The sequence below is a fragment of the Canis lupus genome, chromosome 30, assembly GCF_003254725.2.
Source record: "Canis lupus dingo isolate Sandy chromosome 30, ASM325472v2, whole genome shotgun sequence".
Classification (NCBI taxonomy): domain Eukaryota; kingdom Metazoa; phylum Chordata; class Mammalia; order Carnivora; family Canidae; genus Canis; species Canis lupus.
The window spans coordinates 29,082,545-29,107,596 of record NC_064272.1 but is presented as its reverse complement, the minus strand read 5'-3'; the positions used below and the strand labels follow the sequence as shown (position 1 = coordinate 29,107,596).

The 25,052-nt window shown below is 38.3% G+C and overlaps 1 protein-coding gene across 10 annotated transcripts in view; it reads right to left on the bottom strand.

Moving 5' to 3' along the window:
* Positions 1-25,052, bottom strand: part of TRIP4 (thyroid hormone receptor interactor 4) — a 57,338-nt gene that overhangs the window by 19,097 nt on the left and 13,189 nt on the right. For 9 of the 10 annotated variants that reach the window (XR_007407284.1, XR_003146045.3, XM_049104174.1 and 6 more), the window contains 6 exons: positions 22,893-23,022; positions 20,767-20,982; positions 16,466-16,592; positions 12,400-12,587; positions 8,663-8,787; positions 6,880-6,971 (listed from right to left, as the gene is read on the bottom strand). Coding sequence is in view for 8 of the 10 variants with exons in the window: in XM_049104174.1 (XP_048960131.1) it covers positions 6,880-6,971; positions 8,663-8,787; positions 12,400-12,587; positions 16,466-16,592; positions 20,767-20,982; positions 22,893-23,022 (878 nt within the window). In the remaining 2 variants the exon portion in view is untranslated. Of the gene's footprint in view, positions 1-4,494; positions 4,558-6,879; positions 6,972-8,662; positions 8,788-12,399; positions 12,588-16,465; positions 16,593-20,766; positions 20,983-22,892; positions 23,023-25,052 lie in introns of those variants that run through there. The other variant, XM_049104173.1, reaches the window with a different exon arrangement.

The following is a 25,052-nucleotide window of genomic DNA, read 5'->3' as shown; positions in this document are numbered from 1 at the left end:
CCACGTTACAGCCAGATCCATTTTCCTAAACCAAGGCCATGATCACACTCTAAATACCCCTCTTCCATTTCACAATTGACTACAGAAAAAAGTCTTACTTCTGAAGCCTATTATTCAAAGCTATCTGTCATCTGACCATAACATATTTTTCCATTCTTATTTGCTTTCTTCCTCTACTTCACTCATAACTCATCTCTCAACAAACTGGCTTGCTATTATTCTCTGGACAGGCCCATAACATCACACCTCACACTTGTCCCTTTCCTTAGAATAAGCATTTCTATCGATTAAATAGGAAGACTTGAAAAGCAATCCCAATTCTACCAGTTACTGACTGACAGCACGCAAGTTACTTTAACTCTTTGAGTCTTGAATTCACTCATCCTGAAAGGAGTGCTGTGAAGATTAGAACATACATGATAGGACTGGCACATAACAGCTGATCATAAAGTGATAGATTTTATTATTATGACCCTTGAAGGCTAATTCAAAAGTCATATTCTTTTTTTTTCTTTAACGTTTTATTTATTTATTTATTTATTTATTTATTTATTTATTTATTTATTTATTTGAAAGAGAGAGAACACAAGCAGGGTGGTGTTGGGGTGGGTGGAAGGGGCAGAGGGAGAGAGAGAGAAGCAGACTCTCCGTCAAGCAGGAAGCCAGACACGGGGCTAGATCCCAGGACCTTGAGGTGAAGACCAAAGACGAAGGCAGATACTCAACCAACTGAGTCACTCATGCACCCGTTAAAAGCCATATTCTTAATAAAGTCCTTCCTAGCTGGAAGCAATCTTTCCCTCCTTTAAATTTCTCAGAGACATTCTACTTTTCAAGACAGTTATCTTGCTTTTTATCTTGTATTTGTTTGTTTACATTCATATTTTATCTATCTAGTGGTCTTTCAAATATTCTGAGGACAGAACCCATAGCTGATTCACCTTCTCGTTTCTTTTAGTGTCTAAAACAATGTCTGATTTATGGTAGGCACTCAAGTATTTATTGATGAATAAATCAATAAATCTCCCCTTGGGGAGCCTACTTCTCCCTCTGCCTATGTCTCTGCCTCTCTCTGTCTCTCACAAATAAATTTTTTAAAAAATCTTTTAAAAAATATTAAGAATTTTATGTTCATTTTCAGATGAAAAGCTAAACATTAAAGAACTTACATAAATCCATAGACAAGTGTTAATATTCCCCTCCTCTGTTCGGGGTAAGTTCAGTAGAAAGTATAATGCTTTCTCGATTATTAAAAAACATACATTGGTTGTCCTCAACTTAGTAAGTGAGCACTTGACACTTTGGTTATAAAACAACTTAAAGACATCTGTTCTGGGCAGCCCCGGTGGCGTAGCGGTTTAGCGCCGCCTGCAGCCCAGTGCGTTATCCTGGAGGCCCGGTATCAAGTCCCACGTCGGGCTCCCCGCATGGAGCCTGCTTCTCCCTCTGCCTGTGTCTCTCCCTGTCTCTCTCTAAATAAATAAATAAATAAATCTTTTTTTTAAATAGAGATTTTTAACTAATGGGGAAGTAAGCAATGCTGTGAATTACAGATTCACTAATTTCTTTTTTTTTTTTTTTAAGATTTTATTTATTTATTCATGAGAGACACCGAGAGAGTGAGAGGCAGAGACACAGGAAGAGGGAGAAGCAGGCTCCATGCAGGGAGCCCGATGCGGGACTCGATCCTGGGTCTCCAGGATCAGGCCCTGGGATGAAGGAAGCACTAAACCGCTGAGTCACCAGGGCTGCCCAAACAAATCTTAAAAAAAAAAAAAAAAAAAAAAAAAGACATCTGTTCTGACCTAGAAATTCTAGTAAATATTCTAGACAAAAATTCTGAAAATACATTCCCTATTTCACTCAAGTGAGCTGTGATTTTAAAGAACTGCCTAGGGTTAGGCTAGTTGTGGTAGACACAGTTCCCCTTCTTTGTTGGTTTGACAAAGCCCTCATGATTCCTTAGGAATACATATTTTAGATCTATAAATATGCAGGTTTTCTCAGTACAACAGAAAGGGCATTTTCACATTTTTTAAAAGAAAATTTCCAGGGATGCCTGGCTGGCTTAGTTGGCAGAAAATGTGACTCTTGATCTCAGGGTCATGAGTTCAAGCCCCACGTTGGGTATAGAGAAGAGGAGAAGAGAGGAGAGGAGAGGAGAGGGGAGGGGAGGGGAGGGGAGGGGAGGGGAGGGGAGGGGAGGAGAGGAGAGGAGAAGAGAAGAGAAGAGAAGAGAAGAGAAGAGAAGAGAAGAGAAGAGAAGAGAAGAGAAGAGAAGAGAAGAGAAGAGAAGAGAAGAGAAGAGAGAAAAGAAAATTTTGGGACTCTGCATTTTTCAAGGCTAATGCCTGATTTGAATACTATTACTTCATTCTCTAATTGCTCACCTCTCAGGCCTACAGACAACACTTTAGTGACAGAAAATGATGATTTCTACACATGAGTTTTACAAATCTTCCTGAAGATCCATATCACTTAGATACCCTTATAGAAGAAGGAATAAGTAATACTACTCTCTTTCCCACTGAAGACTTCAATTCTATTGCCGATGTCAATTATATATAGGCACCCAGCAGAACTGCTTCAGCATAGCTCTTTAAAGATAGGGTCTTGGCTCTTAGAAAAGCCATAAGATCAAATAGACTGAAGGGTCAGTAAGCTGGCAGGAGAGGAATGGATTTAGTCAGAAGAAACAGAACAATCAATGACCTTGGAGATTTCAGACAAATCAGATTCTCTATTGAAGGCAGAGATATAAATAGCACAACACAACACAGACAAGTAGAAACAAAAGCCACCAACTCAACTTTTTGTTTGAAAACTTGTTAGGTCTAGAGAACTGTTCAAACCACAGCTGCTAATGGTTATGGATTTGGCAATCAAAATGTCTTTAAAAAAAAAAGTTTTAACTGCCTTACTATTGAGGTTACAAACCACAGCCTTGATGCATTGTTGCAGTCAACATCCTCCCTGCTGTTTTTGAGAGCTTACATCTGCTGCTGGCAGATAAAATGCTGGCAAACGGCATGGGCTCCTTCCAGGGGAATACAGGAGAAGTTGTAACTAGATGGCTCTCATCTACCTTTCTGTCTTGAGTTGAGCCCACAGTCTTTTCTGTATCATTCTTAGCTTGTCTAGGTTGAATCCCTGCCATTACTCAGGAGGGCTGAGGGTATAGTGGGATTTTTTTCCTGGCCTAAATTAGCCATGCCAGCCATACTATTCTTAGAAGATAAAAGGAAGATGAGTTCTTGGCTCAGGGCAAAGCATTTTTAGCACATATTTTTAAAAATCAGAGTATAGTGTACTTGATTTTAAACAACCACTAATAAAAGTTTTTCTGTTTTGTATTTTTTTAAGAGAATAAATGATCACACGATGCCAAAAATAGTGAGGGCTTAGTATATTTTAACTTATCAAAGAAAGGCCAAGAATGTGAGGTCAGGAAGTAATTTACTGAGTTTCTTTGGGGAAGGAAAAAGTTAGGAACAAGATGGAGAAATAAAATGTAATCCAAGTCACATAGGAGATTAGTTTCAGTTGAAATAAAAATTATTACAACTACACTGGTTTTCAAAGAAAAGTAATTCAGCTGGGTGATGAGAAATGAGTGTGAAGATGCAAAAAAAAAAAAAAAAAAAAAAGACACAAGTCAAGAAGCCATTTCCCGGATGATTCGCCCTCAGTGAGATGACCTATGAGAATAAAAGAATACCAAACATACGTAGACTAGCATTTTCCAAGCTGTATATACCGCAAGATACCAATTCAGCAGTATGTAACTAGGTAGTGTGCATGGGGTAGAAAGAGGGGATTTTATGGTCTAAAAGTTTTTGGAACACTGCATGTTATATCCACTAGATGTATCAGAGAGTCAATGCACACTAGCATATTAAGGGCTCTGAGAAAGTCTGCAGTAAATAAACACATTAATTTGATACAAATACATTTTCCAAATGTATGTGTCATTTAGAATCACCTCCCCCATTTTTATGTCTCCAGAGAACACATGTATGGAATAGTTTGGGAAATGCTAGTCTAGAGCTATTATTCCTAAACTTTCAACTCATTCTTACAGAAATGAGAATAAGGTTTGTAAAATAGACTAGGTAATCACATTTCTTACATCATAGGACCCTAGCTCAGAGACAGGCAGATTACCAAGGATGCTTGAGACATTTTCTAAAAAGTAGCCAAATAACAAAGCTACAACTTTTTAAAGATCCTTACCCAATAAATAATCCCCAAATAGGTCTAATACCAATTCTGAATATATTCCTGAGCAACCCCCGAACACAGAAAAGAAATAGTGGGGAAAAGCCCCAGAAAAGCTGACCACAGGGAAAATGGGTAAGGGATTCCTGCTTGATAAAGCCTGCTGGCTTCCAGTGTTTTGGGATATTCTAATGTCACACATCAGGGAAATTCATAAGGAGAGTTGCCAGGACCTCCAGCTGGGAACATATGGGAGGATTCCTACATTTCTATGTGCTGCCCTCAGCATCCTCAGGATACAAGACAGACTCTAAGCTTGAGGAGGAGTATCATGCTGACCTGAAAGAAAGGTATCTGTGAGAAACCAAAAAGATTTGTTTCGTTAATTAGATTTCTAATTCCCATAAACTTTGCCATACCGTGTAGATAAACTAGGATTACAATTTCCTACCCTTCTCTACACAAACCTGTGGCAGAAAGACTTGCTGTCTAGTGATTGAAATCATTTGACCTTATATCAGATGACCTTATTTGCTTGATTGACAAGAAAATAAAGGAAGGCCCCTTGCCAAAGCCCACCACTCACCTTGCCAGATGCTCCTGAGTTCCCTTTTAGAATGCAAATATACTATGTAGAAAATATATTAATAACATACTAAGTCATACTAAGCTATTAATGACTGTAAGAATCTTTAAAACTATGAAGCCTGGAGCACAGGGGTGGCTCAGCTGGTTAAGCTTCTGCCTTCAGTTCAGATCATGATCTCAGGGTCTTGTGATCAACTCCCACTTCAGGCTCCCTGCTCAAATCCCTGATTCTCCCTCTTCCTCTGCCCCTTGCCCCGGCTCATGCTCTCTACCTCAAATAAACAAAATCTTAAAAAAGAAACTATAAAGCCAATATCAATGTTTTTTGTTTTTTAGATTTTATTTATTTATTCATGAGAGACACACACAGAGAGAGGCAGAGACATAGGCAAAGGGAGAAGCAGGCTCCATGCAGGGAGCCTGATGTGGGACCTGATCTGGAGACTCCAGGATCACGCTCTGAGCCAAAGGCAGATGCTCAATCGCTGAGCCACCCAGGCATCCCGAATACCAATGTAAGGAATTTTTATAATTTTTACTTCTAGACTGAAAATAAAAAGGGAAAGGAGGAAAGCAAAAGAGATCCTGGAAAAATGGGCAAAAGACCATATAGGCATTGGCACAAGTTTGGAAAACAAAGGGCCTCCACGTGTCTATGGTCTTACCTAGTTTGGATCAGGTAATAAGAGAAGAACAAAAGACTAGGCATCAAATTTATGCCAAAAAGCTTGTGCTGTACTCATATCTATAAAGTAATCAGAGAATGGGCAGCCCAGGTGGCTCAGCGGTTTAGCGCCACCTTCGGTCCAGGGCCTGATCCTGGAGACCGGGGATCAAGTCCCACGTCTGGCTCCCTGCATGGAGCCTGCTTCTCCCTTTGCCTGTGTCTCTGCCTCTCTCTCTCTCTCTGTGTCTCTCATGAATAAATGAATAAAATCTTTTAAAAAAATAAATAAATAAAAATAAAGTAATCAGAGAAGGGCTGAGGAGACAATCCACAAGAAAATGAAAGAAAACTAGAGGGATAGTGACTACTGGTTAAAATCTATGAGGAAAGGGTAGAGAGGTAAGATAGATAGGAACAGTTTTTAGAACAATAATAATAGGTAAATAAAAAAAAATAATAGGTAAATAAATCTGGAAAACAATTTACTACGAAAAATGAAACTGAACAACATTTTCCTAGGCACAGTTGTTGCCTAAAGCGACTGTTCAGGGGTGCCTGGGTTGCTCAATCAGTTAAGCAACTGCCTTTGGCTCAGATCATGAGCCCTGAGTTGGGCTCCTTGCTCAGCAGGGAGCCTGCTTCTCCTCCTGCCTGTGCCTCACCTTGCTTGTGCTCCCCCTCTTTTTCTATCAAATAAATAAATAACAAATAAATAACAACAAAAAAATAATAAAGCAACTGTCCAAAGAACAAGAAAACCATACTGTTAGGTAAGACTCTTCATGCTTCAAGGATAGACTTTCTCATTTTGGATTTCTGATGGTTTGGGTCTAAACATAAGACTCTAAATTAAGCTAAAGTCCTTTGGCTCCCTCTGCTGTTCAAAAATGAACTCTAGTTATGTCAGTTTAATCTTCAGTGATCAAAATAAATAAAAAATACATACCTATATATATGTATGGTATATAGGCTCGGTCCAGGCAATAAGAATTCAAATATACTTGCCTATCATGAATTCTCTGGCCTGTACCAACTATTCCAAAATAATAACAAATCCTATCCTCCCCATCATCTAACTGAAATAATTTAAGGGATAATGGAGGGTTTCTTTACCAAAAGCAGCAAAGTTTTATGAAAGGATGAGGACTCTGTACTCATTTAGCCTGACTGGCACAACAGCTTGTCATACAGGTATGTACATGTATCAGAAACCAAAACATCACTAGTTTTTCTGTTTCTGTCCTGATATTTTCTCTCTCCAGTACCTCTCTATGAGAAGATTATCTTCACATGTCTAAATTCAGTTGCTAACATCTTACTATCTCCACAATATTCTGTGTTGAAGGATCTATGAGTCAACTATGGTGGCAAACCAACTGTGTCCAAGAGAATTATTCTTTACTCACCTGATCCTTAAACTGCTTCTGGGACAAGCAGTCAATGAGGTCCACACAGCCCAGAAGACAACCTGATGGATAGTCATTGGGAAATTCCACATCTGAATCAAAAATAACAGAAGGATCATATAAATTGCTTTTGTGACTCAAACTCACAAATTTGTTTCCAATTCTAAACAAATAACTTTCTCTATTATCTATTTGTAGACATAGAAAACAATGAAGTTTTTATTTAGTACAACTTTTTGTATTTTAGCAAAAAATTTAGGGAATGGCCGGCTTAGTCCACTATCCACATCCTAAACTATATAAAAAAAATTACCTTTACACCATCAAAGTTCAAGGATCCCACTTCACTCTAAACAAACCAATTCAAAAAAAAAAATAAAAAAAAAAATAAAAAAAAAATAAATAAATAAAAATAAACAAACCAATTCCATCTATACTCAACTAGAATAGCCTTGAATTTGGTGATGATAATGGTTGTGGAAACAAGCTACAGGTGTGAAAAGAAAAACCAAAAAAGTGTATTAAAAAATATAAGACTGACAGAACATAGGGAGTTAAAAAAATGACAGAACACAAATTTAAAACAAGCCAGTCATATCAGTCAAAAGGAAAATGCGGGGATCCCTGGGTGGCTCAGCGGTTTAGCGCCTGCCTTCGGCCCGGGGCATGGTCCTGGAGTCCCGGGATCAAGTCCCAAGTCCCAAGTTGGGCTCCCTGCATGGAGCCTGCTCCTCCCTCTCCCTGTGTCTCTGTCTCTGTCTCTGATGAATAAATAAATAAAATCTTTAAAAAAAAAGAAAAAAGAAAAATGTGCTTTTAAGGAAACATGCACTTTTGATTCCGAAAAACTTTGGTTTCCTAAAAACTATTAAAGGTAGTTCTGTAATTATCCTCTCATATTACCTTCAAAACAACCATATAAGTTAGATAAGAGGAAGAAAAACAAGAAATCTAAGGGTCAGAAGTGGTTTTTGAATCCAAACTTGATGTGGTTGGGGAGATTCCCAAAATACACTGCTTAAGTCAACCAACTCTGACCTGTCCAAATTCCACAGTAGATGTCTATTTGGGTTACTTCCTTAAAAATTTAATTCTTATTGTGATTGTTCTTCCCAATGTTAAGATCCTAGGTTTATAGCAGTCATTGTGTTCTCACAATTTAAGGGGAAAAAAAGAAAAGAAAAAATCTCCTCAGATGAAATTAAACCTGGCTCGGGACACCTGGGTAGCTCAGTGGTTTGGCACCTGACTTTGGCCCAGGGCGTGATCCTGGAGTCCCAGGATCGAGTCCCACACTGGGCTCCCTGCATGGAGCCTGGTTCTCTCTCTGCCTATGTCTCTGGCTCTCTCTCTCTCTCTGTGTCTCTCATGAATAAATAAATAAAATCTTAAAAAAAAAAGAAAACTGGCTCAAGTCAGTTAGGTGTCCTACTCTTGATCTCAGCTCAGCTCTTGATCTCAGGATCATGAATTCAAGCCCCACACTGGGCTCCATGATGGGTGTGGAGCCTACTTTAAAAAAAATTAAAAAATTAAAACTAGTTGGTTGATCTCTGGTGTTGGGAACTGATATTTTTATTTGCACTCTTTGATGAATTGATGCTTTGAATAGCTGTCTATGATCTGCCACTAAACAAATAAACATATACATAGATGAAAGTCCCTCTCATCACCCCCCAGGAAAAAGGAAGTCATAGGAAGAAGGAAATTAAAGAAGATGAACATCAATGACAATGACTTCTCTCCATCAAATAATACTGAACGGCGAATATATGACTGTTACCTTTCCCACGAAGAACCCTGTATGTAGTCTGGAGTTCTGAGACTTCTTGAGGGGAGGGTCTTTTGGCTGTGGCTGCTATCCAGAGTCGTCCTCTATGAGGAGTATACCAGTTTCTGCCCTCCACCCTTAAAACAAATAAAAATTTAGTAGGAAGGATCTAAATTCTAATATCCTAGAGAATCTCATTTAATACAGCAAATCATCTAGTTGAACCAAGAGATCTATAGAAGATATCTCACAAAGAGGGGTATTTTGTGTGAAAAACATACAATATCCCTCACTGGAGTATGTACCCTGTTTTTGGCATTTCCTTCATCAGTACAAAGACAATTTATCTCTTTCAGGTCCTACTTTTTACTCAATCGCTGTAACTCAGAGTTGGATCTTTCACAAGCCTTCTTTCACTAGCCTAAAAGCTGTGGGACGTCTACCATCCAAATCTTACATTTTCAAGGCATCTAAGTTGTTCCTTGCTCTTCTCTGAGTCAAAGGCTAACCTTTTCTTAGAAGCTTTGCTACTTGTTCTCTAACCTAAGAGAAAAAAACTCACCAGCACACAAATCTCTAAGAACAGTACTTTTATAATTATTACTTAATAGAATTTAAGGAAATGAAAATGCTTATTATCTTCACTCTTTAAATTGCAACCACATTCATTTATATTTGCTAAGTATTTTATAAAGGATTATGTTCTTTGTAGATAATTAAACAACTTGACTAGTTTGAAAGAATCTGTAAGTGGAATAACAATGCATTCAAGAGAATTTAATTACTCTCTAAGGATTACAAAAAGATGTTCCTGGGGGAGGAGGGAATGGGCAAAATGAGTGAAGGAAGAGAGGGAGATACAGGACTCCAGTTATGGAATGAGTAAGTCATGGAAATAAAAAGCAGAACATAAGGAATACAATGATTCTATAGTAGCAATATAATGGGACACATGGTAGCTATACTTGTGGGGAGCAAAGAATAATGGATAAACTTGTTCAAATCACTAACCTGTACACCTGTGTCAACTATACTCAAAAATAAGAGAAAAAGAAAAGAAAAAGGATGTTCCTCTTTTAGTCCCAACCAAATGAAATAAAGCATCTTGATAACATACCCGTATTATACTATTCTTGTAATGGGAAATAGGGACTTTCTAATATCCTTCATTTTATAATACAGATGAATTGAAAGAGTGCCAGGCACATAGCAGGTAATCAATAAATGAATAAATCATTATCTTTCATTTCTCCACACCAAATAACCTGAAGGGTTACTGGGAAAATGGTCTCACAAATGTGGCAGAACCATCCATTTTATTTCTGTGGGATTAGTGATTGTGGGCTGGATGCTGCTCATCTGTTCTTTTCAGTAACAAAATCTGAATAACACAGATCCAAAATAGGATGAGAGAAATGTAAACATTCTGATTCTCCCAGCAGAAGGCAAGCTGTTTAGTTTTCTACTTTGGAAGATGGAAAAGATAACTAAATTGCAGAAAACTGAATGAGAAAAACAGGTATCTGAAGGTCTAGCTGCCCTGGAGCAGAAGCAGATTCACATGCATTTGTTCTAAAGGCACTACACATATGAACTATAAAACAATAACAAGCCAAAGCAAGAAGGCCTGACCTTCAAGAGGGGAGAAAAATAGTAACAGTAACAGACCTTAATGAAGAAAGGAAATCACAGCTAATGATGATGACACCAAAGTAGAAATGATTGATCCCAAATGCCAATAAAAATTTTTTTCAGAAGAAAAATGAATGAAGTTTACACAGTGAGAGTGGGAAAAACACTCTGAAAACTTGAACTCTAGTTCTATCTCTGCTACAAACTAGCTTTGTAATTCAGAGAAAGCTATTTTATCTTTACTTACCTAAGAGTGCTCATTGTGCAAGACTGTAATAACATTGGCCTGATATATTTCATGGTTATTCCTTTTAAAACTGAAAAAAATCTATTTAAATATAAGGTATTATTACTGTTATGAGTTAGGACACTGCCTAGGCATAGTAAGTTCCTTTTTCCTTTTTTTTTTTTTTAAGATTTTATTTGAGAGAGAGAGAGAGACAAGAAGGGGGAGTGGCAGAGGCAGAAGTGCTTAGCAGGGAGCCTAACATGTAGCTCCTGGGATCATGACCTAAGCCTAAGGTAGACAGTTAACCAACTGAGCCACCCAAGTGCCCCAGGCATAGTAAATTCTAATAGACAAAATAGAAAGGAAAAAAAAAAAAAGCTATCTGCACCCTCACATTCACTGCAGCATTATTTACAATAGCCAAGACATGGAAACAATCAAATGTTCACTGATGGATGAATGGAAAAGGAAAATGTGGTACATATGCTCAATGTAACATTATTTAGTCATAAAAAGGAAATTCAGTCATTTAATTTTCAACACAGATAGAACTTGAGGGCATTGTGCTAAATCAGACAGAAAAAGACAAATACTGTATGATCTCACTTATATGTGGAATCAAAAAAAAAAAAAAAAAAAAAACCAAACTCATAGATACAGAGAACAAATTGGTAGTTGCCAGAGGTAAATGGGTGAAGATAGTCAAAACTTTCAGTTATAAGATAATTAAGTCCTAGGGAAGTAATGTACAGCTGGTGACTATAGTTAACAATATTGTATTGTACATTTAAAAGCTGCTAAGAGGATAGCCTGGGTGGCTACCTTAAGGGTTTGGCACTGCCTTTGGTCTGGGGCGTGATCCTGGAGTCCCGGGATCAGGTCCTATGTTGGGCTCCCTGCATGGAGCCTGCTTCTCCCTCTGCCTGTGCCTCTGCCTCTCTCTCTGTCTGTGTCTCTCATGAACAAATTAAAAAAAAAAAAAATAAAGTTTAAATAAATAAATAAAAGCTGCTAAAAAAGGAGATCTTAAAAGTTCTCATGACAAGAAACAAAAAATTTCTAACTATGTGAGGTAATAGGTATTAACTTATTGAGAAATCATTTAAAAAATATATACATATATCTCAAACCATTATGTTGTATACTTTAAACTAATACAGGGGATCCCTGGGTGGCGCAGCGGTTTCGCGCCTGCCTTTGGCCCAGGGCGCGATCCTGGAGACCCAGGATCGAATTCCACGTCGGGCTCCCGGTGCATGGAGCCTGCTTCTCCCTCTGCCTGTGTCTCTGCCTCTCTCTCTCTCTCTCTGTGACTATCATAAATAAATAAAAATTAAAAATAAATAAATAAACTAATACGCCTTTTTTTTAAGATTTTATTACTTTTTTTAAGATTTTATTTATTTATTCATGAGAGACAGAGAGAGAGAGAGAGAGGCAGAGACCACTTTTCTTTTCTTCTTTCTATGACTAGGATCCTTAGTTTTTCTAACCTCAGTTTTTTTTAAAGCTATTCAGTAAAAACACCACTACCAAATCAATACATGATTATATTGCTTAAAGTTCTATGTGGTGAAGAATATTATAAATCATCACCAGATTAAAGAAAACGAATTCTAATCTGTATATTTTTTTTTAAGAGAAAGAAACAGAGAGGTGGGGTAAGTAGGATAGAGAGGAGAGGGAAAGAGAATCTTTAGCAGGCTTCATGCCCATTGCAGAGCCCAACTTGGGGATCGACCTCAACCCTGAGATCATGACCTCAGCCAAAATCAAGAGTTGGAGGCTTAATCAACTGAGCCACCCAGGCACCTCCCCAATCCATAATTTTAAATCAAGCTTATACCACTGTAGAATCTTCCACTGCCAAGATTCATTTCCACCTTACCTTTTGATCCCTCTGACAAGCAGAGAAGCCCAGGGCTGATGCATAGAGAGGCACCAGCCACCATCAAAGCCTTCCTGAAATTCTTGGTCCTGGATTCGCAACTGGTGCCGATAGGAGTTGAATTCTAGTTCTGATCCCGCTGAATGGAAAGTCTTCTTCTGTGAGGCTGCACCTGTCTGGTCTATCCACTACAGAAAAAAACAAACAAACATACAGTTCTGTCTGACAAGGAAAGAACCTGGGATAGATATGCAAAATGAGATGAATGCTAATAATGAAGAAATCACGTTGGGCACATTTTCTTAAAGTTTATTCCATCTTTGAAACAAGGCCAAAAAAGCTAATAGGTAAAAGTTCAGTTGGAGTTGTAGATATGAAAACAAAGGTCCCATCTTAAAAGATAATTAGAATTTTGAAATCTCCATAGCTTCTTAATTCCAGCAACAACACAACTAGTAGACAAAGTACAACATCTGTAACTATTTCTACTTTATACTTATTAATGATCCCTGTCGGATTGGGCAATTTCCAAACATTAATTCCATCAAACAAAGGTTCAACATTTTGGTCCACACACTTTTCATGTGTTTAGGGGCAGTGTCGCATGCTGGCATCATGATAAGGCCAAACAGATACCATCACAGGCAGCAGTTCTATTGGATGCGTGACATATTCTCTTGCCCTGAAATGAATAATCTGGTCCTTAAAAAGACAGGACAGAGCACTACTGAAACAGGGCTCCCATCACATAAAGAGAAAAGTAGAAGACAGAGATAATAGAGGAAACTGGCAGTAGTTCTGTCACAGACTGACAAAGGTTAAGGTTTCTTGAGAACAAGAAGACTGAATGCTCCAAAAACAAAAACAAAACAAAAACAAAAACAAAAGGCTTAAAAAAAAAAAAGGCTTAATTAAGATGATGAAGTTTGGAGTCAGTTGTATTAATTACTGACTTACTTGTTAATTTATAGGAGAAAAAAAATCAACTAGAGTGGTAGTTTAGAGACTCTAAGCAATCATTTAACCTCTAACAGTTTCAGTTTTCTCAACTATAAAATGAGAGGGTTGGACTAAATTAATCTCTAAGAATCCTTCTGTAATAAAAAATTTATGGTTCTAATCAACTGCATCATATCTTAAAAAATATATTTATTGAGTATTTGACTATGTGAAAAGCATATAAAATACAAAAAAAATACATTTCTTTCTTTCAAGGAATTTATAATCCCAGGAGAAGACAAACACATAAATAGCTATATAAAACATAAAGCAGGGGGGATCCCTGGATGGCTCAGAGGTTTAGCGCCTGCCTTTGGCCCAGGGTGCAATCCTGGAGTCCCAGGATCGAGTCCCATGTCAGGCTCCCGGCATGGAGCCTACTTCTCCCTCCTCCTGTGTCTCTGCCTCTCTCTCTGTCTATGTCTATCATAAATAAATAAATAAATAAATAAATAAATAAATAAATAAATAAATAAATCTTAAAAAAAAATAAAACATAAAGCAGAATACATTAAACACTACACAGGTATAGAAGTCCTTAACTTGGGCAGCCCCGGTGGCGCAGCGGTTTAGCGCCGCCTGCAGCCTGGGGTGTGATCCTGGAGACCCAGGATCGAGTCCCACATCGGGCTCCCTGCATGGAGCCTGCTTCTCCCTCTGCCTATGTCTCTGCCTCTCTGTCTGCCTCTCTCTCTCTCTCTGCCTCTGAATAAATTAAAAAAAAAAAAAAAGTCCTTAATTCAAATACAGAGGAGAAATAAGTGATTTCATAAATGTTTTGGTATTTGAACAATTCTGAGGTACATATTCTGTTTTCTTTACTATAGTTCCAGTTTATATTATCTGTTTCTATATTCCCAGAGCCACTTTCCTAAATTAATCTCTTATCTTTCAATAATATTATTATAAAGCCTACTAACTGGTCTCTTCATCTACATTTTTAGCCTTTAAATAACTATCTGCTGCCCTACTAGTGTTACAACACTAAATTGGGCCCTCATCATCTCCCCACTGTACTACTGCAATAACCTTCTCAGGAATTTACTTGCTTCTAGTCTTACTCCCTTCTCCAACATGTTTTCTATACAGGCATAAAGTCAAGTGAATCTTCTGCTAAAATTCTCCAAGGACTTCTCTTCACCTGCTCTGGAATAAAACCAGACTCCTTAGCCTGAGACTTAAAGCCTTTCATGGCAAGATGTGGCTTACTGTACTCAGCTGAGTACCATCCCCTCTAAAATTTATGTCTACCCATGACATGTGAAAGTGACCTTATTTGGAAATAGTCTTTGCAGATGTCATCAGATTATGATAAGGTCATGCTAGGTGGACCCCAAGTCCAGTGACTGGTCATGCTAGGTGGACCCCAAGTCCAGTGACTTCCTCTTATAAAAGTGAAGAATATCTAGAGACAAAAACATACAGGGAAGAAGACCATGTGAAAATGGAGGTAGACATCATAATGATGCAGCTACAAATCAAGGGATGCCTGGAGCCACCAAAAGCTCAAAGAGGCAAAGAAGTATTCTCCCGTAGAGCCTTCAGAGGGAGTGTGGCCCTGCCAATATCTTGATTTTGGTTTTATGGAACTGTGAAAGAATTATTTCTTTTGTCTTAACACAACCAACTAATTGTGATACTTTGTTATGGCTGCCTTGGGAAACTAATATACCTACCAGTCCATCTTAACTTTTTTTTCATCTCAACGTCTAACAAAACTTATTTACTTCTGGTTCTACCAAACCTACAACACTCCTAAGCTGTTGAGCCTTTGTACATCTTGTACCTTTACCTAGAATTCCCTCCTTAGATTTGTCTCATTGGAAATTATTATTCATCCTTTAAATCTTCTCTCAAACACTATTTCTTTGGTGACTCCTCTAGTGCATTTATGAACTGTTTTCTGAAGTCCTACTCTATGCACAACATGTGTCTATCATTGCAATTATCTCTTTTTAAATTGAAGTATAATTAACATATAGTGTTATATGCAACTATCTCAAGGAATTGAAATTACTTGTACTCAAACATGTCTTCTCAGTAAATTTGAAGTCCTTAAGGATAGGACCTGGACCTTTACAACTTTTAATTGCCTAGCACCTAGCAAAGAGCCTGGCATGCATACAGTGCTGAATAAGTATCTCCAGTTAGGCTGTCTAAAGCACTGCTCTGATTGCATCTCTTTCCATAATAACCTTTGATGGCTCACATTTACTTACAAAACAAAAATGTGAAAACTTGCTGAACATTTAATTCTTTAGTGATTAGGCTGTTTCTTAGGATAATCCCTTTGATAAGTATTATCTAAGCAGTCTAAATTCCTTTTTCCATAAATATACAGGCCATACTTACATGTACCCATTCTTTATTCTTACAGTTCATTCTGCTTGGAATGTTTTTTTTCCCACCATCCCCAAACATCCATTTTCTTGAATACTTACTTTTAATGAATATAGCTTCCCTAGAAAAGCCTCTCTTATTCTCCTCAACTAGAAGCAGCATTTCTTTCTTCTGGGTTTCCACCATACCTTATTTATATCTTTATTAGTATTAGGGCTGCTTATGTAATCTTTTCCCCTGCTAGTGTAGTAGTTGTTTGATGATAGAAGTAGTATACAGTTTATCACTTACTACTATGCTTGCATATAGTAGATACTCAATGTACAATGGAGAAATGAATGACAAGAGTTAATGTATCAATTTAAAATACCATTCTCTGGGACTACCCATATTCTATAAAAGACCATTAGCAAAAAGACCATGGGATTGTCTAATATGGGACTACCCATATTCTATAAAAGACCATTAGCAAAAAGACCATGGGATTGTCTAAATTTCTTACTTAAAAAAAAAAAAAAAAAACCCTCTCAGGAAAAGAAGATAATACAGGTCAACTTGTTAGAAGTGCTGCAAAAATTGGAAAAATAACTGGGACCAGAAAATAAGGTTGGTGGTTGTGTTGAAACAGCAGATTGGTATCTAAAGCCTGTGAAACAGGCACACTTGAAAGGATAAGGATCTGGGCCCAAACTCCTCTCATTACCAGTTAGAGCAAAGGTCCACTAACCTGGGGAGGGGACTGGTACAGGTTGGGATTCACCAGAACTCCCAAAGGCTCGTCAGAAGATCTATCCAGTTTGGTCAGTGGTTGGTTCAAGGTTCCATTGGCAATTGCCTGTATTGTCTCATCTAGTCTGTGATAACAAATCAAAGGATGGAATAACTGGTAATGTTCTATGCTCAGAATATCCTTACTTACCATAACATAAAATATTTCAACAGTAATAAAATTTGAAATTCAAAGAAGGGTCCATGGATGACCTTCCCTACTCCACACCACCAACTTCCTTCTCTTCACTCCAAGAACCCTAAGGGATATGAGTTAGTAAAAGTTCCAGAACACTAAGAAAATAAGTAGGGCATACTACAATCATCCATCTGTTTAACAAGATTACTAAAAATGCCAAGATAAGAAAACTTGCCTAGAAATAGTCTGACCCACAGAAGAGTATTCTGTAGCAGCCTATTTACTCAACACATTCAGTACTCTGCCCACTCAGGAGTCTCCTTCTACTCCTCCTTGCTGTCCTGGATTCTATCCTTGCTTCAAGGCCCAGAAATTCTAATGAGGCCCTCTATTGGTCCAGCACAAAAGTGCTTACACCTTTCTCTGGAGTCCTATAACATCTACTATTTAAAAAGTCATTAAATATAGCCCATGTCATCCTGTGCCTAAAGTGTTTGTTATTTATTTTGGCTCTAAACTCACAAAAGAATGTAATGATTATTCATTTAAAGACTACAGAACTAATCCCATTGGTTGGTAAGAGCTCACAGGTCTTGCAGGAACCGTATCTTATTCTATATTACTTGCTGCTGTACTCCAAGTCCCTGCCAGATGCTTGACAAATGTCTGTGGATAATGGTAATTGTGAGGCACAACATAATGAAAAGCATTTACCAGTAGGAAAGGCCATTTAAATATAATTTAATTGAACAGAATTAAAGAGAGATTTGTTAGAAACGTCTTACATGCAAGGTGACTTAAAAGTGTGGAGGAGGGGCACCTCGGTGGCTCAGTCGTTTAAGCATCAGACTCTTAACCCCAGCTCAGGTTTTGGTCTCAGAGTCATGAGCTCAAGCCCTGCAATAAGCCCAATGTGGAGCTTAAGAAAAAAAAGGTGTGGAGGACATGGTCTTGCCTTCAAGAAGCTCTGACTCCAAATGGCAGGTTTAAGACAGCTATGAAGATGATGAACAAAACATGGAAAGACGTAGCTATTACTATGATATAGTTGTTGTATCAAGTAGGTAGATATTTCAAAGGCAAAGACTGGGGGAAAGATTTCCAAACCAAGGAAACAGCAGAAACGCAGGTATGAAGCTAAAGAAAAAAGAAAAAGAATAACAAGAATTTTTGAGGGAATAGGTGAGTCTAAATAAAATGGAGGGATGGATAGTGGGATCTGAAGGAAGGAAACAGATTTGAGACATAACTAATGGGAAGTGTATCTACAACTCTAGAATCTATAAAAGAAGTAATACAAATAGCTAACCAATACATTTTTAAAATATTCAGAATTACTAGCATATAACCAAAGCAAAAAAATGTGAATAAAAATTTTGATGAAATAAATACCATTTTTCATGTGTCAGATGGGCAATTTTTTTTTTTTTTTAATGTTGAAAGAGAGTTGAAGAAACTAGCATTCTGCTACCTGGTTATAGCTCACAAGTCAAAAAATATGCATAATTTAAGATACAATTTGAGATACTGTTCAATTTCACTTCTAAAAGGCTATACCGGGTAGCCCAGGTGGTTCAGCAGTTTAGCGCCACCTTCAGCCCAGGGCGTGATCCTGGAGACCTGGGATTGAGTCCCACATCGGGCTCCCTGCATGGAGCCTGCTTCTCTCTCTGCCTCTCTCTCTCTCTCATGAATAGATAAATAAAAATCTTTAAATAAAATAAAAAATAAAAAATAAATAAAAATAAAAGGCTATACCATTTGTTATTGAACATAAAAATAAAGTTATTATAATAAAGGCAATTTATAACTGGAAAATAAAAATTGATGGGGATAAATGAAAAATTCCATCACCCAAAAATAATTTTTTTCTTTATATCTATGTATCAAGTATGTACTAGGTAAGAACTAACAATTATTTTGAAGTTAATGGTAGAATTTTTTTTATGGAGAGAATATCCTCTGTTTCGGAAAATTCTATGATGGATTTGCCAGATCTGAAAGAGAAGACCAAGGATTGGACTTTGTGGAAAGCATTACTACGCTTACAAATATCTGGTTGTGTGTATTTGAGGAGGGGCTGGGAGGAAGACAGAGAGAAAGAGGGGGTGAGGGAGAGAAAGAGAGAGAGAGAGAGAGAGAGAGAGAGAGAGAGAGAGAGATCCATGCCATTTGCAAAACAGAAAGCAGTGAGATCCTGTGCTTTCTTTTCAGTGCTATGCTGGCACCAATACCCTATCTCTGAACTCTATGTTCAGTGACTTCATGTTGGAAATGTGAAATTGGCCATGATGGAAATTTTTTCATTAAACTTTTAAAAATTATTTATTTATTTTTTAAGATTCTATTTATTTATTCATGAGAGACAGAGAGAGAGAGAGAGAGAGAGAGAGGCAGAGACATTGGCAGAGAGAGAAGCAGGCTCCATGCAGGGATCCCGATGCAGAACTCAATCCCAGATCTCCAGGATCACGCCCTGGGCCGAAGGCAGGAGCCAAACCGCTGAGCCATCCAGGTGTCCCTAAACTTTATTTTTTAGCGCAGTTTTAAGTTCATAGCAAAACTGAACAGAAGGTTCACACATTTCTTATATATTCCTTGTCCCTCATACATCTATAGCTTCCTCCATTATCAACCATTCCTCACTTGAGTGCTACATTTATAAAAATTAATCAACCTACATTGATGCATCATAATCACCCCAAATCCATACTTTTGGATTACTTTGCTTTGAGGCTGTACCATTTTACTAGTCCCATCCACAGTAAAAGAGCATATCCATTTTCCTATACTCATAGATTATGCGATATTTTATATACACATTTTTTTTACTTCAGCCAATTTAATGATACACTATGTTTTAAAATTTGCATTTCCCTTATAACTAGTTGAGCATTTTAAAAAAACACCTATAGGCTATTTGTATTTCCTCACCTATAAATTGTCCTTAGGCTTTGCTCATTTTTCTACGGGATTATTTTGTATGTATCTTTCAATTTGCAGGACATCTTTATATACTATAGATGACCCTTTTTGACTTAAAAACATTTATAGTATTCTCTCAGTTTGGTAGTGTTTTTTTTACTTTATTTAAAATATCTTGCCTTTTTGATTTCTGGGTTTTGTATCTTGCTTAGAAAGAGCTTTTTTACACCAAGACTATATACCTATATTCCCCTTCATTTCTTTATTTCTTTCTGATCCTTTTGTCTCTTTTACATTTGACTATTTAGTCAAACTTATTATCAGAGTATGGTTTGAAGTAGAGATATAATGTAGCTTTTTCCAACATGGAATCCAATCATCCCATCATATATTTAACATTTTCCTTATTACTTAGAAATGCTACCTGTTTCAGGGGCGCCTGGGTGGCTCAGTTAGTTAAGTGTCTGACTCTTGATTTTGGCTTAGGTCATGATCTCAGGGGCTTGGGATCAAGCACTGTGTCAGATATCTCCCTCAGTGGGGAGTCTACTTGAGAGTCTCTCCCTCCCTTTTCCTTTCCCTCTGCCCCTCCACCTGCTTGCACGCTCTCTCTCTCTGAAATAAATATTTTTAAAGAAGAGAGAAATGCTACCTGTTTCAATTACTAATTTACACATGTGTAGACACAAGTATACACAGTGCAGATTTGTTTCTAGATTCCTTTACTTTTCATTGATCTTTCCCCAGGCCCAAACTGTACCTCAATGTTTCATTTTTGTGAGAGAGAGAGAGAGAGAATGAGCACAACCCATGGGGAAGAGTAGAGGGAGAAGCAGGCTCCCTGCTGAGCAGGGAGTCTAATACAGGACTCAATCCTAGAACCCTGGGATTGTGACCTGAGCCAAAGGAAGATGCTTAACCAACTGAGCCACCCAAGCAGCCTGTACCTCATGGTTTTAAAAAGGTTGTTTTCTTTGTTTTGCTTTGTTTTGTTTTATCAAACTACAGGAAATATCTAGAAGACAAGTTCCCCTTACTGTGCATTTTCAAAATTTTCTTAGCTACTCTTATACATTTCTATTCCAAATGAATATATTATTTTTTAAATCAATAAAAATAATAGATCCATGACAGGGGGCAAATCCTTTACAGTCAAACTTCTCCCTTCCAAAACCTTTCTGGTGCTGCCCACTTACTTGCTATGATACTCTGCTAGTGGATTTTCATCTTCCACAATCTTTCTGCCTGCGAAATCAATGGTGATTTTCTTAGAGAGCCGAGACATATGTCGAAATTCTCTCAGCTCCTCTTCTCGCTTTTGCAGGGTCTCCCGCTCAATTTTAGACAACCACTGGTTAGAATCACTGGCAAAGTAATCTGCCTCATCATCAATGACTTGGGTCCTTCGAATGCTAAGGAGGAAAAAAAAGAACACATGTCAACTGGGTCAAGAGGAACTTGCTATCCTGAAGATTATTACCTCAAATAGAGATGCCCAAAAAAGTTGCAAAATCAGGTCAAGCTCTGCTTGGTTCCCAGCTTCTGCATGTATCTTATCCCAACTGCAGGCTCAGCTCAGCTCCTAAAATTAATCTCACTCTTAGGCAGAAAAAAAACACAGCATCATAACCCACTGTCCTTTTTTTTTTTTTTTTTACTAGTCCGGCCATAACTGGGCTTCCACCTGGTTTTGCTGCATCTGAGTTCATGTCTTGGCAGCTTACTCAATATCCTAGTCCCTTTATAATTGGGGCCTGGTCTATTCTTGCTATGCCCAATTGCTGCCCTTTCCCTTAGAAATTGAGTTCTATCCGGGAATGACTTACTCTTAGAACATCCTACTACTGTACTACTGTAAGTCAGTCTCTGCTCCCTTCCTCCCAAACTTATCTCTAGTCTCTCACTAAAACACTGGGTCAAATTACAAGGTAGGACAATCTAGGCCTATTTCTAAGACCATACCAAAGAAGAAACTGAGAACTAGAAGGAATTTTGATGATCCAACTCTCCTGTTCTGTAGATAATAGAACCTGGGGTTCACAGAAGTTAAGTGACTGCTCCAAATGTACAAATCCAGTCACAACTGAATTTGTGCATAATTACAAATCAGTGATACACACAAGTACAAGGAAATACTGAAATCAGATTTAAATACTGATTTCAATTTTTCAGGACACAGCTAGAATTTTTTTTTTTTTCACAGCTAGAATTATGCAAGTTTTAAAGTAGTCTGAGAGTGGAAATTTCAGAGAGCTCAGGGGAAAATTGATCCTCTATGTGAACCTAAATAATGAAACTGGTACCTTGGAACACATAAGAAAAGGGGGCAATATCAGCAGGGAGAGACCCCCTTCTGGTTTCCATTTACCAAGGAATATACTCTACTGCCAATTCTATTTCTAATGATAAAGTTTTATTAGGGAGGGACAGAAATGATATTTAAAGGGTTAAGAGTGAATATGAGTTCCAAACCTTGTGATGGGCTTACTTAAGAAAGAGCTTTCAAAGTTCTATCTCAGATTCATAGCAAACAGTTTAGTAGAAAGTGTATCTAACCAAAGGATTATAAATGCCAGGAACAGACTCCTAGATCAGTTACAATAAATAAGAGATTCAGGGTTCTCCAAGGACCCTCACAGATTCTCAGCTTTTTGAGAAATGAGTATATAAATCCTATTTAAACATTTTTTACCACTAACTGGCTCTCAAATACATATTTTATCCAAAAGAAAAAGGTGAAAGAAATAAAAAAATAGAATTAACAAATCAATGAAACTGTCTCCTAAACAGAATTCAATGGGCTAAATGATAAAAATGTAGGGGTATAAAAGCCAATTTAGGGACATTTTAATATATTGATCATTAAATCAGAAAACAAATTTAGTGTCAAAGGGAAGGAAGGGTAAATCATGCCTTCTCATGAGAAGCCACTACCTACTTTCTCCCAGATGCCATTCCTTACAGATTCCCCAGAGCCCAGCACAGCAGCCTACACACAGTAGGCACCCTGACATATGCTGACTGATGGAATGAATGGCTCCAAGCGGGACAACCGGGGAATTCTGTTAAAACAAATCAACTTTCGGGGAGAATACTAGAATCTGCCAAACATTGAAAAATGTTGTAGGGTAAGATCCCGTTGCTGGCTTGATGGGAGCCTACCTTATTCAAACATGAATTAAAAGACAAGATGTAGGCCTCATATGCAGTGGAGCTCTTGTTTTGCTGTGAATCTTTCATACTCCACCCTAAAAACATATCAATGGCCAGAATTTGTAAATCAGTCTATTTCTTAGCATTTGTTATTCCAACTACATCATACCTAGTTCTGTCAAATTCTAACAGTTTGTCTTTATGCTTAATAGCCTTCTCCAGACCAGACTTAATTCGCAATTCTTGATGAGGAAGAAGGTCCTTGGTAGAGATGTCCACTTTTCCAGAATTCTCCGTCCCTGAAATTCAATAAGGAAACCAAATGGCGTCAGCCTATAATATAAATTAGTTGTATCACTGGACAGCAAAGAACAAAATATCAGAAGCTCTGGCTCTACACCAGATGGCTGACAGCCTTCACTTCAATAAAAAATAAATATACAAGTCAAGCTTTACTTATCAAGCATGGCTTGACACAGCATCGGTTCTCAGTATACATTAGGATCTATTTCTTCCCATATGGAAATTTTTTTTTAAAGATTTTTATTTATTTATTCATGAGAGACACAGAGAGAGAGGTAGAGACATAGACAGAGGGAGAAGCAGACTCCCTGTGGGAAGCCTGATGTGGGACTCGATCTAGAGGATTCTGGGATCACACCCTGAGATGCTCAACTGCTAAGCCACCCAGGCATTCCCAGTATGAAAATTTAGATCACTAAGGGTGCCAAATGTTCAACAATATAAAAATGTGTTATAAACGAACAGCTTTATTGGATAGGGCTATGACCTTTATTTTTTATTTTTTTAGATTTTTTTTAACTTATTTATTCATGATAGACACACACACACAGAGAGAGGCAGAGACACAGGCAGAGGGAGAAGCAGGCATCATACAAAGAGCCTGACGTGGGACTCAATCCAGGGTCTCCAGGATCACGCTCTGGGCCGCAGGCGGCGCCAAACCGCTGCGCCACTGGGGCTGCCCTATGACCTTTATTTTTATTTATTTATTCATGAGAGACAGACAGAGAGAGAGAGAGAGAGAGAGGCAGAGACAAAGGCAGAGGGAGAAGCAGGCTCCACGCAGGGAGCCTGAAGCAGGACTTGATACTGGGACTCCAGGACCACACCCTGAGCCGAAGCCAGCGCCAAATCGCTGGGGACCCCTGGGCTGCCCTATGACCTTTATTTATTATTTGTATTTTATTTTTTAAAAGAGTTTATTCATTTATTTATGAGAAAGAGAGAGAGAGAGAGAGGCAGAGACACAGGCAGAGGGAGAAGCAGGGTCCATGCAAGGAGCCTGACGTGAGCTGGATCCCAGGTCTCCAGGATCACGCCCTGGATCAAAGGCGGCACCACCGAGCTACCCGGGCTGCCCTGACTATGACCTTTATTTATTTATTTTTTTTAATTTTTTATTTATTTATGATAGTCACAGAGAGAGAGAGAGGCACAGAGACGCAGGCAGAGGGAGAAGCAGGCTCCATGCACCGGGAGCCCGATGTGGGATTTGATCCTGGATCACCAGGATCGCGCCTTGGGCCAAAGGCAGACGCCAAACCGCTGCGCCACCCAGGGATCCCTGACTATGACCTTTAAACATACTTTCACGGGCAGCCCGGGTGGCTCAGTGGTTTAGTGCTGCCTTCGGCCCAGGGTGTGATCTGGAGACCCGGGATCGAGTCCCACGAGTCCCATGTCAGGATCCCGAGTCCCACGAGTCCCATGTCAGGATCCCTGCATGGAGCCTGCTTCTCCCTCTGCCTGTGTCTCTGCCTCTCTCTCTCTCTGTGTCTCTCATGAATAAATAAATAAAATCTTTAAATAAATAAATAAACAAACAAACAAACGTACTTTCACACAGCAAAACTAGAAACTAAATAAATAGAAAAATAAATAAATAATGGTGAAAAAAGTTTATATTATCTTCACAGAAAAGAAAACTGAAGTTCAGAGACAATAATAAACTTACTGAGTTACTCAGGTATAAAATAGAAGGTGGAAACAAGATTTAAACTTCAGTCTAACTCTGGGAAGCCCGGGTGGTTCAGCAGTTGAGCATCTGCCTTCCGCTCAGGGCGTGATCCCAGGGTCCCAGGATCGAGTCCCACATTGGGCTCCCTGCAAGGAGCCTGCTTCTCCCTCTATGTCTCTGCCTCTCTCTCTGTGTGTCTCTATGAATAAATAAATAAAATCTTAAAAAAAAAAAAAAAAAGACCTAAGATGAGTTAGGAAAATGAGGCTATAATGAAGGCTGACCTTCAAAGTCCTGTCAAAACTCTCTTTTAAGATTAGAGAGAGACAGAGATTCTTGTGTTCTGAA